At 40.7% G+C, this 12,422-nt stretch overlaps 1 protein-coding gene across 8 annotated transcripts in view; it reads left to right on the top strand.

The window, feature by feature from the left end:
• The window catches only part of PATJ (PATJ crumbs cell polarity complex component), a 291,813-nt gene that overhangs the window by 94,810 nt on the left and 184,581 nt on the right, over positions 1 to 12,422 (top strand). For all 8 annotated transcript variants that reach the window (XM_074376367.1, XM_074376369.1, XM_074376370.1 and 5 more), the window contains 3 exons: positions 2,699 to 2,873; positions 9,849 to 9,920; positions 11,248 to 11,425. In XM_074376367.1, the coding sequence (XP_074232468.1) occupies positions 2,699 to 2,873; positions 9,849 to 9,920; positions 11,248 to 11,425 (425 nt within the window). The remainder of the gene's footprint in view (positions 1 to 2,698; positions 2,874 to 9,848; positions 9,921 to 11,247; positions 11,426 to 12,422) is intronic.

The following is a 12,422-nucleotide window of genomic DNA, read 5'->3' as shown; positions in this document are numbered from 1 at the left end:
AGTCCTGTCCTCACCAGAAAAGCGTTCATAACTACATGTTTTTTGGAAAATTTTTTGAGAGCCTCCAGAGGGGTACGAGGCAGGCATGATCATTTGGACCAGCGCTGACCACAAGTAGGCTGAGAAATGATTGATACAGAGTCAGTAGAGACTTCAGCAGCTTGCTCATTGCATTAATTCTACTCAGAATTTCATTTTGCTCTTGAGAGCCCTGTCCAGGGAACAGCAGACTCTGCCTCAGTCGCAGGCCCCTCAGTACTAAGCCGTCACCTGCTGTCACCAGACAAGCCCGTCCACTTCTCCGAGCCTCTCCACTTCCTCAGCTGTAACATGAAAGAGTTGGGTTAAGTTGTCCTGTAAGGCTGCCTTCAGATCTGTAGCTCTTTGCCCACTTTGTTAGTAACAGGCAATTTTAGATTCATCCATGAGCAGTTATTTCTGAGAGCCTACATGTCAAAGGCTATCCTTTCCCCTGTGCTTAATCTAAAATTGTGTGTCCTCAGAGAGCCTGTACCCTTCACGGACTGTGAAACTAAGCATATGAATTAGCATAATTAATAATGTAAAGCATACAAGATAAATTCCAAATCAGTGATACATATAGCGTTAAAAGATTTCAGACAGAAAGTAGTTGCATTTCCCAGTCTTTGGCCCTCCCTGGAGTGGGCCTCCAGTGACTCGGAAGGAATTTCTGCCGCTGTCGCTCGCACACTGGCATGCCTGTCTCTTAGGACAAGCTCCAGGAGGGCAGGGCTTGTATCTGACTGCATTACCGAAGTGGGTGCTCAAGAAATAGTGTTTGAACGAGAAGGTGACATGCTGCTCATGTGTGGTGATTCAGCAGCATCCCAGTTCCCTCTTTTTTTTTCTCAGTTGCTAAGTTGTGCAGTAAGCCATTCTCTTCTCTACGTGGGCTCTTCTTGCCTTTATTTTGTTTATCAGTCTATTTGTACACCTCACTAAGTATAAACCTTTTGAAAATTTCCCCTATTCCTCTCCTGAAACGTTAACTTCCATTTTCCAGGAAATTTTTTTTTTTTTCAACTTCCCTGTTTTCCTAAGCCTTGTGCTCCTGTTGTGGCTATTACCTGACGACTGCACAGGCCCTGAAGGCCTTGATTTGTTTTACGGGCTCCTGGTTACCACGGTGCACTTGGTGAATGGCTCCGTAAAGTGTGCCCGCGTGAGGCACCATGGGGGAGGAGAGGTGTGTGCCTGAGCGCTGCCAAGGGTCCGTGGAGGAGGAGTGGGCAAAGGGTACGGGCAGCCCTTGTGCAGAGCAGGGCATGAAACCTTTTAAGCAAACTGCACAACCTATGAAACCCAACGCTGTAATTGAATAGGCTGCTTTTACCAGCGTAGCTGGATGAGAAGTAGCCTTGCAAATGGGGCCAGTTCTCTGCCCTTTAAACTCTGGTTCTAGGCCGTTCCTGCCAGAATCTCCATCCCACCCCTGGTCCCTCCTCAGTGGGTAAGGGGGTAGATGCAGGCAGAGCTAGAGCAGTGGGGCCCTCATAGGGGTTTGACTACTTGCGGGAATGCAGGCCCAGTGGCTGGGAGGGAAGGGTGCATGTGGATGGGGGGTAGGCGCCTGGGACTTCCTGTAACACACCTGAGTGTTATAGTTATTTCCACCCCGCCTTCAGATTCTCCGTTGCATTACCAGCTCATTAGATCCTGATTCCAAAGTGTTTAGACAAGATAAAACCCAGAAGTAGAAGTGACTTTACTAGAAAATTTGTTCAGTATGAAGAAATGGAAAATTTTAGATGATGCTTATAGAAGTTTTAGAAGAATGTCTATATCTCTTTAGTGATCATCTCTAATTTTCTGATAAGCCAGGCCTCCAAAATGCGTTATAAATGTATGGATTTAAGGGAGGCACTTGGTGCGGTATTCATAATATTTGTATAACATGAAGAAGAAAGATTGGCTGGGAATTTATAATGGATTAGGTATAATGCATCCTGGGGTATATCCTAAGAGTGATTGATGCGTTTATGCCAGCCTGGGTGCAGGTCTCTAAGCACGTGCCTTAGGGCTGCGTGCACAGCTCTGCCCTAGTTATTCCTTTTTTCAGTAAATGGCAAAATGACACATGGCATGTCAGGTAACTTTGCACATTCTAATTGGCGAAATTCCTTGGCTTGGAACTCCCCATCTATAAAATATGGTTGCCAGTATCTTTTCTAACTGATAGTTTAATGAGAGAATTTAATAAGGTAACAGATGTAAAAGAATTCTGGAATCTATAAAGAAAGCCCCTTTAAAAATGTGTTTTTATTTGGTTATTTGTTATTCTGCAGAATTCTTTTTTAAAAAAAATCAGTGAAATGTCAGTGTGCTTGTAATTGAGACAGCCTAGGTTGATAAAGGAAAATTTGTAGTGAGATCAAAATATTGTTGAGTAGGGGATTCCTTTGATAAAATATTCATGTTGCTAAAATGTCATCTTTTCAGTGAGGCTTAAAATTGTAACCCTCTTCCACTGAGCGTTCCTTGCCTCCCCTCCATGCTTTATATTTTGCTGTAGTGCTTGTCACCATCTAACATATGAAATATTTCACTTATTTAATTTAATATAAATGAGTCTTCTACCTGGGAGGGGCCTGCCCTTAGTAGATCTCCATGACTGTTGAATGAATGAAGAATGAATGAGTGTATCGTGTGTTCACTATCATCTGGGTTTGCTCTTTAGGCATGATGATTCCAAATGATGTCCATGGTCCTGGCTTGCTTGTTGAACTTCCTGCTGCGGTTCAGAGGAGGGAGCAAGAAGATTTGCCTCTATACCAACTCCCCAGGACTCAAACGGTTTCTAAGGCCTCAGCATATACAGGAGTGTTGTCTTCTAGATATGCCACTGATGCATGGTATGATATTATTTCTCTTTGTTCTCACATTACAAAATAGTTTTCTCTTTGCTTCTACTGAAAAAAAACATGATTATGGTAGAACATTTGGAAAAATGCAGAAGATATTATGAATAAATTCCACTATATTACACAATTACTGTAAGAATGTTATGTACTTAAAATTGTACCATAGATACAATTTTGTATTATAGTTGTGTGCAAAATGGATTACACAGAGTATTTACTTAGAGAATGGGAGGTTAACTAAGAGTTTAACAACTGGAGCAAGAAGTACTCGAGGACAAATTAAGGATGGAATGGAATTAAGAGTTAGAGAATCTATGGGCATTGACTATAATACGTTGGGAGTGAGAAGGAGTAGCAGGAGGACCTGTGTTTCTGAACCGGGAAACTAGATGGATAGCAGATGGTTAGCGGGGCTGTTAATTCTTTGGCATCAGATTATAGGGGCATGAACAGGTTGAAAGGGAAAATGGTGAATTTGGTGTGGGACGTGTTGAGAGTTCGAGTATCCATAGGACAGCAAAGTGAAATGGAATTAATTAAATACATGATTCTGGGGATTAATGTTGAGGTCTGTCCTGATGTAGATAATTGGGAACAGGATCAAGCGTAGGTGAAACCCCTGGATTTGAATAGTAGTCCGTGGGAGGCTCAAGCGGTAAGAGCACAGGGCCAACAGTGGAGTCTGGCACAGCAGGAAGGGCATGAATGGAGGAAGAAGATAGTGAAGTGGAATGAACAAAAGATAGAAGGAAACTGATGAACTAGAGTTTGACATAGAAACCAAGGGAAGAGAGCATTTTAACAAAAGGGTCATTACAGATTATTGTTACCTGCTACAAAAAGGTCAAGGTAGATAAAATGGGAACATTTTCACGGGGCTTGGTCACATGGATGCCCTTGGTAGGCGTAGAACAGTTTGATTAGAGTGGAAATCAGAGAGCAGTTGGTTGAGAATTGAACGGAAGATCAGAAATTGGACAAAGTGAGAGCAGACTAGTGTTTTGAGCTCATGAAACGAGCAGAAAGAATGCGTGTTACCAGGACAACTGGAGGGTATCGTGGGACTGAGGCCAGGGGGAGTTATATATACAGCTACCTAGGCTGTGGGTATGGATGTGTATCTTTCTGGGAAAGATCCAGAGAAGGAATTGCAGATGCTAGAGAGTGGGTGATTAAATAGTCCCTGGAGAGGGTGGGAGGAGAGAAGGACATTGCACCCCTGATAGTTTGATAGGAGGAAGCTCAGGTCCCCCATGGAGGTAGGTGCCAAGACAGAAAGGAAAGTACAAACGCAGGTAATCTTAATACCTTGAGGGCAGGAATCCATGGAGATTCTTACCCAGTGACCTTGATTTTTTTTTCTGTCATTGAGGAGAAGGGTTGTTCAAGAAGTGGTGGGGAGCTAGTAAAGTGGGCCGTCAAAGGAAAGCTCTCAGAGTAGATATTAGCTTTTGGAACACGGGTAGGAGAGTACTGGCCTAGTGGTGGGAAGGAGTTTAGGAAAACAGTGACTCCCTTTTCCAGCCTCCCGGGGGGTGAGGATGAGCGTCACCTCTCCAGGCTGGCATCCATGGCAGAGAAGCAGAAGCTGCTGGGAGAACAGAGGAGGGTGAGAGAACACTGAGGGAAGAGGTTGGGGTGTGGGGTGGTTTCTTTACAACTGAAGGAGATTTTGTGGAGGGTGCCAGGTAATTTGGCTGGGTGGGCCTTGGGGATGGGGCATGGGAACAGAAGCACACCTGGAGGAAGGTCCAGAGCGGTGTTGCCCTGTGAGTACAGGACAGGAGAAGCAAACAAAGGAGTTGGAGGTGTTGGCAAAGCAAAACAGGGATGAGAGATAGGGTGGGATTAATTGGCCTGAATGCTTTTATTGAAACCTTAATCCAAGAAAGATTCTGTGTTGATACATGAAGTATCTCAGATTTACATGACATCACTTCTCTGTTCAGTGACCTGTGCCCTTTGCCTAGAGTTTTAGGTAGAACTTCATAAAAAGTTGTCTGTACTTCTGCATAGCTCATCTCTGAGTGGAAAGGAAAGACCAGTCGGCCCGACTAGTTGGAGGAATCTGGTGGCTCTTCACTCAGCTGACCTGGACCACAGTGCAGAGGGGAGGAGGTGACGGGCTCGGGGTCCTAGAGTGAGGGATCTGACCAGCTCCCGGAGGGTCGCAGTGTCAGACAGCAGTGGATTTGTTTCTTTAGGAGAGGTGCCTGGCAGTGGAAGTCCTGGAAGAGTTAGGAATATGTTTCAATTTCTTATATGATCAAGTTACTTTTCAAATGAGACACTTGTTTTTTAAATTTCTCTTGTGCTGAGTGTTAATAATTGAATCTGGCCAAATTCAGAAATGAGGCTGCTCTTCAAGCTATAGAATTGTAACTGTAAACTGGAAAAGATTTAAACAAATTTCCAAGCCCACCCCTCCTCCCTTGTGCCCAAGATGAAGTGTTCCATCAGTTGTATCATTCAATTCTCCCAGCTTCAAGGAGAGAAGGTACACTTTACTCCTAAAGTGAGTACTTTGACAAGCTAATTTCTTATGCCAGCACAGGCATTTAAGGGCTCCTACCTAACCTTTGTCTTGGGAGATCAGTGTTGCATTTTAATGTTTTTTTTTTTTTTTGACTTGGCTTGCTGTCATAGATTCAGGCTATATGTAAATCTCTGCAGGCTCCAGAAGAGTTCCTGTAAATCAAACTCCCCCTTTTAATCTTTCAGAGTCTGCCCCATAGAGTTAGGTTCATAGGTGAGTATTTATTGCCACTCAGGAGACTTCCTGAGTAATGCATAGATTCTTTCAGAATATAGTCTTTCAGATCATCAGGGTGTCAGCTAGTGCTAAATGCTATTTTACAGTTTCTTCTTTGCATTAATTATTGCGTAGGGCCCAGCAGAGTTATTCAGTGTGCACTGTGCTTTTGCATCAAACCAACTCCTCCTTACCTTTGGAGGCAGGACTGATATTAAAAGGTCAGATGTACCCTGAAAGGGGAGATCTCGAGGAAAGGAGGACTGTGGGCAGGCGGAGTATCGTAACTCTGAAAGGAATGAGTGATCTCGTTCTGGGTATCCTTTCTTCATAAAGTAACTTGAGGTCATGTTTTCAGAATTCACCTGGCTTCATTTTTTTCTAACTCACCTCTGTCATCACCTGCTGCCTAAAGGCGTGGGTGTGCCCACTGTGGGGGGGGGTGGCATTTCTCAGACTAGTAGGAGATCTGCAGTAGAGATACACTGTGGTACTGCTCAGATGTCCTCTGGTATTTATGGCTGTGTGACCCTGGGAGGGCTTCCCTTGTGTCTGTATTTCCTCACTTGTAAAGCAGGCAGTTCTGTGGTTGAATAAGAGTGAATGTAAAGGACTTCATATAATGCCTTGAACATAGAAACTGTTTAATGAAAGGCCGCAGTAATGCTGGGTGACAGCTCTAGGCTCAGGGCCCTCAGGTGTATCTAGGGTGTTGACTTTTGCTGAGTTTATAAAACACTCAAGGAGAGTGCAGATTATTTTTTAAGCAATAAAAAGGATCAACTCACAGTAAGTAAAATAAGGAAGGTGTCAGGGGCTAAAGCCTGGGAGGATGATGAACTTGAGGTGAGAGAAACTTGAAAAAATAAATCATGCTGAAGGTATAATAGGGTGCAAATGAAAAGAAATACTTTCAGGCTTTGGGTACTTTGTTACAAATAATGGGAGGTGAAATGGGAAGCAGGCATCATAGTTGGGGAAAGGATTAAATGAGTTACTGTTATAGTTTAAGCTCCCAGCACAGTGCCTGGCATTTAGTGCCCTCTGAGTAAATGGTGGATATCGAATAGGTTACCTTTGAGTTCAACTGCCAAAAATTATTTGTTTCAATTCAGAATATTAGTAGAAGATTGAGGGTAAGGGAGAGGATAAGTATGTGCATTTGAGAGAAGACTATTCTGGAATGTTTGAGTTGAGAGGAAAAAGGGGAAGTTTCCAGGGAGTTTATGGCCTCACGTATGTGACACTTCCCCGATCTTACCACGCTCTTACAGCTGTGGCCACACTGCAGATAAAGACGAATGTGAGAAATTAAGACAAGAGGTGCATAGGAATATTACACTAATGCCTTTGAAGATATAATTAGGTACTTGATTGCTAATCCAGGCTCTACAGAAGGTCAAAAGAGGAAGACCTAAGGAAGCGGCTTACCCTTTATGGCTTGAATTTTTGTTTCTTAATGAATTATTTTTTCTGTTCTAGAACTCATACAAATGAAATCGTACAATCAGTACTTTTTTGTATCTGGCTTCTTTTACTTAGCATCATGTCTGTGCCATTTTAAACTGTACAGGGGTGCCTAGTTCTGTATGTGCACTGGTGTCAGGTAATGATTTGCTATGTAACTTTAAAGTCGTCGTGTACACTTGGATAACTAACCCTTCCAATTTGGAAAACACTGGTGCTCGATCTACCTAGTTCTGAATACTCATATTCTCTGTGGTGTGTCACACAAAATTGCCATGTAGAATCTGTCTGTTAAATGGAAAACGAAATCTTGAGATAACTTAGCTACAACCATAACGCTTCCTGGTTATTTCATTTTGTGATGCTGAGTTTGCTTGACCCTCATATGGATTAGTATGTAGAAACTTTATATGAAAAAAAAGTATACAGAAAAGGAAAGGTCATCTTGGCTTTCTGGACTCATCTAATTTTTGTATGATGTTGAAAATTTTACTCTCAAAGACATGGTATATCATGACCAAGTCTTACTATTAATATCCTCTTGTTCATTAATGGGGTACTCCATCTTTCCTCCCAAAACTGTAAAGAATGATAACTTTGGGCATTTGTTATAAAGGACTTAAATAAAAAACATTGTTCCTATTAGATCGTTAATTCCTTTAGGGAAAAATGGTTATAAGACTGGTTAAATGTAAAAGGAAAAAGTTCAGTTATTTTAAGACTTGACATTCTAACTGATTGAGCTATTGACCATGTTTAATTAAAGTGCAAATTATAAAATTTGAGGTTAGAAATCCCTTGTGAAAGTTTCAAATACATTTGTGCAAATTTACATCTTCATATAGGCAGTAAAAGTATTTTTACTTTCTTAGTTAAATTTTAATTTGGGTTAAAAGGTATATGCATTCATCAATGTAAAGTGACTACATTATTTTTGTATAGTACTCATCTCCTGTGACTATGTATTTCCAAAACTAATCTCAATATCTAATTTTTGAAAGTTTTCTCTTTTCAGATATGAAATAATGTGAATAAAATATGCGCTTATCAACTTCCTAAGGAAAGATAACATGCTTTGAAAAAGTCAGTCTCTTCTAACAGAGTAATCCTTTTGTTACACCTTTTCTTAAAGAAAAGTAAAATGTCCCTTATTTTAGACAGATTTTTCCCCCTCTTCTCATAATAGTGTATGTGAAAGCCAGCAGTTTGGGAAATACTTGGTTTTAATTTTTTATTTATCTGTTTGTTTGCTTGTTTGTTTGTTTTTCAATGGAGGCACTGGGGATTGAACCCAGGACCTCGTGTATGCTAAGCACATGCTCTACCACTGAGCTATATCCTCCTGCCTTGGTTTTAATATTTTTTTAATAGAAAAACATAGCCCATACCAATGTTAAAGCTTGGTTTCCTATTTTAGGTTATTTTAAATTTAAGAATTTAATCCTTATAATGATATTATACATGTACCATAATAAAAATATATACACATTTGGGTTTTTTTTTTTTTCTTTATACATACCATGAGCTTTTTTTGCTCACAACACTCCTGACACCAAATGTCTGAGTTTTTCCCTCCACCCAACAACCAGTTCTCTGATTCTCTGGATACTGCGTGTCCTACAATTCATTTTAATTCTGACATTAACTACCTGGAGTTAGTGCAGACCCCACAGGTTAAGGGCTCATTCCCACAAGTCTCCCCAAATTCAGATGTCACTCACAAGTCCCAAGTTGCCAACTCAGTGTCTGACCAACTGGCTATCAATTGGAGGTTCCTGTAACACCTTCCTAAAGTTCAATAACTTGCTAGGATGGCTTGTAGAACTCAGGAAAGTACTTCAGTATTACTGGTTTATTATAAAGGATGCAGTTCTGGAATAGCCACATGAAAGAGATGCATAAGGCAAGGCAGAGGGTGTGTGGAATGCAAGAGCTTCCATGCTCTCTCGGGGCACTTTGCTGTGTTCTCCAACACAGAGGCTCTCTGAACCCTGTCATTCAGGGATTTTATGGGGGTGCCATTATGTAGGTGTGATTAATTCCATCATTGGCCATTGGTGACTGGACTCAGTTTCTAGCCTCTTACCCCCTCTTAAAGGTAGGGGTGGGGCTGAAAGTTCTAACTCTAAACACATGGTTGTTTCTCTAGCAACCAGCCTCTGTCCTGAAACTGTCTATGGCCCTACCTAGAGTCACCTTATTAGCATAAATGCAGGTATAGTTGAGAAAGGCTTATTATGAATAAACCAAAAAATGCTCCTGTCACCCCATCATTTGGAAAATTCCAAGGGTTTTAGAAGCTCTGTGTCAGGGACCAGAGACAGAGGCCAAATACTTATTTCATATTATCACCCCTATTGCAGTTGGGGTATAGGAAAGAAGAAAACGGAGAGGAGCCTGGTTACAGGGTTGGTTTAGTTTTATGATATATGTTGGTGGAGAAATGTGAAATTATACAAATTCAAATAGGTTTTTAGAAATAGCATCTAGCGAGTCACCAGTAAAAGTGTTTGTAATCAATGATTTCCTGGTGCTGGGTGGATATTTGTTAAGTTGAACATTCAAGCAATATATTTTTGCTTTGTGTGGATAGTTAACTATTGATGTAAATTTTTTTAAGCTTAGAAATTAAGAACTATTTAACTACGTATACATTGTGCAATGTCAAAACTTTTCAAAAATTTTTTTTAATAATAAAAGGCTTGTCATAAGTTACATGCTGTTTATGTTTTTTCCTTTCTTCTCAGTGAATTACCTGAGAGAGAAGAAGGTGAAGGAGAAGAAACTCCAAACTTCAGCCACTGGGGACCACCAAGAATGTATGTTGGTGACATTGCTGGCTTTCTCGATAGGACAACGCAATGAGTTGCTCTTCTCTTTAACTTAATAATGTCATTCAGTCATTCTCTAATGGTTGCCCTAGGTCACATGTACACTGGCTTAAATTTTAATTTAATTTTGCCTTATCTACAGATTTTTATCCGAGTAAAATGACTATAACCTATACTAGGAGAATGTTTGTCACACTCCTTTAGAGAAAGTAGTTTACAAATGTCCATCTCTGGTGGACTAAGTCTTCTTTATCACTGCATCACTGAGCAAGGCAGGTTGGGCTGCCTTGAGCACAGTCAAGCTCTTTTTTTTAATAAACAACAACAGCAGTAGTTGAGGCTTGTATCATACAGCAATTTTTTATTTCTACCCTCCTCCCCTTGTTTGAGCTAGCAGAGTGTGTGGAGCCCATGTTCCCTTGGACACGCTCGTGGCATGAAGTCGTCACCACGGCTGCACTTTATGTAGGTTGTAAAAGTCTTCCTTTCGCTGCCCTCCCTGTTCTTCATGCATTATTAATTCCACCACGCCACCCAGAATGCTTTTTTCTTGCGCTTTTGAGGTTTGTCTTCAGAACTCTAAGGAGCTGTTTTCTGAGCTACCTTTTTGAGTTAATTATTGTCCATGTCTGTGCACTTTGAACAAAATTCACAGTATCTTGAAGGGCACGTTTTATTAGCGCCCAGCTCTAAGCAACTGAGCTAACCGGCCAACTGTGCCTGAAGGGCAAGCTTTATTCTGTGCTTTCTTTGTGAAAATGGTGCAGAGGTAGGAAGAAAGGAAGACCTTTCCTGCCTTAGGAGTGATAACATCTACCCTCCGCTTAAAGAACCCCCAGTTAAGCCTGCTGACTGAGAAAAGTGGTATGGGCAGGGAGCCTCTCAGTGGCAAATTTATTTTATTCTGCAAGTCTGTGCTTTTTGCCAAAATGATATATTTGACTTTTTTGATTTTTTTTCACTCATTTGTTGTTTCCTTAATTCGTTCTTTGCTAATATTACAATGCAGATGGAAAGGACTAGTCACAGAAAATATATGGAGGTAAGAGATGGGAGTGTTAAGGCCTAGCCAAGTCTCTGAATACTTAGAGTCGTGTTTATTGTTTTTAGAAACCTTTTTCAGAATTTAAACTTTCATCTATGCCATGAATTATTGATAGGCTCTTATAATTTTGGAAGTAGGTACAATTTTTGTAGCATTTGTAAAAATACATTTATATGAGTCACAAGGATAAAGTACACATTGAACACAGTGACAGTACACCAATGAAATTACCTTGTTCATGAATGAATTTTGTTATTTTTGGTTTTACAGTGTTGAGATTTTTAGAGAACCCGACGTATCTCTTGGTATTAGTATTGTTGGTGGACAAACTGTTATCAAACGCCTGAAGAATGGAGAGGAGCTTAAAGGCATATTTATCAAACAAGTTTTGGAAGACAGTCCAGCAGGAAAAACAAATGCTCTTAAAACTGGAGATAAAATACTTGAGGTAAATAATGTTCAAATTCTGTTTTTGTGTGAAACATACTGTAAAACAGTAAAGTAATTATTTAGTCGGAAGTCCTTCCTTCATGTGTTGCAGTGTGTGTGTGTACAATTGGTGTGTTTTATTCAGATGCCTTGGTTTATGTGTTTGCACAATTTTATGAGATGCTAACTTTGAGCTGACAGCATTTAAAATGATAACAGAAAGCCTCGGTTGACTGAAAGAACAATTTATAACTTTGCAGAATGAGGCAGATGGTGGGTATCATGCTTCTACCAGTCTTTAGCTAAACACTGAATCGTGTGCGTCAGTGGGATAGCCATGCTGTCCTCCCAGAGCCGACCCTGGAAGTCGAAGATGCCGTTGGGTGAGGGGTGAGTCCACCCTTTCCACATGGCAGGCTTTGCAGAGTGGAGTTTTAAGGGCACATCAAGGCACTAATAGGTCTGACTCTGATACCTTTCTTTGCATTGGGTTTATTGGATGACACTATATTGAATGCCTTTAATCCCAGAATCTGCGTTTTCTTAATTCATGCTTTATGCTGCTAAAAATCAGCTGTGGTGTTTTAGCTCTGATAGAGGGAAAAGAGCCCTGGAGGTCATGGGTTGAAGTCTAGATTGTCCTCTTTGTTTTCTGTTTGTTCTCAGACAAATTATTAAACCCATTTTATTTTCAGTTTCCAAATAAAATGGAAATGAGGTTTCAAAACCCATAGCATCATTGTGATGATAAATCAAAGAATTGCATAACACTGCTCTGGGTATATAAATTTTAGGTTATATTTATGTTTGTATGAAATTTTTAAAAATTTCAAACACACTGAGGACATGGCAATGAAGAAAGTGACCCAAAATCCCTTCTGTTATGGTGTTTACATGACAGTGGGGGAGACAGACTGTACACAAATAAGTAATACATGGAATGTTAGATGGTCATAAGTAGCTGTGGAGAAAAATAACAGGGAGGAGGGTGAGGGAAGATGGGTGGTGGAGGCAGT

The sequence above is a fragment of the Camelus bactrianus genome, chromosome 13 (genome assembly GCF_048773025.1).
Source record: "Camelus bactrianus isolate YW-2024 breed Bactrian camel chromosome 13, ASM4877302v1, whole genome shotgun sequence".
Taxonomy (NCBI): Eukaryota; Metazoa; Chordata; class Mammalia; order Artiodactyla; family Camelidae; genus Camelus; species Camelus bactrianus.
Note: the sequence above shows the minus strand (reverse complement) of the source record. Positions and strands in the feature narration are given on the sequence as shown.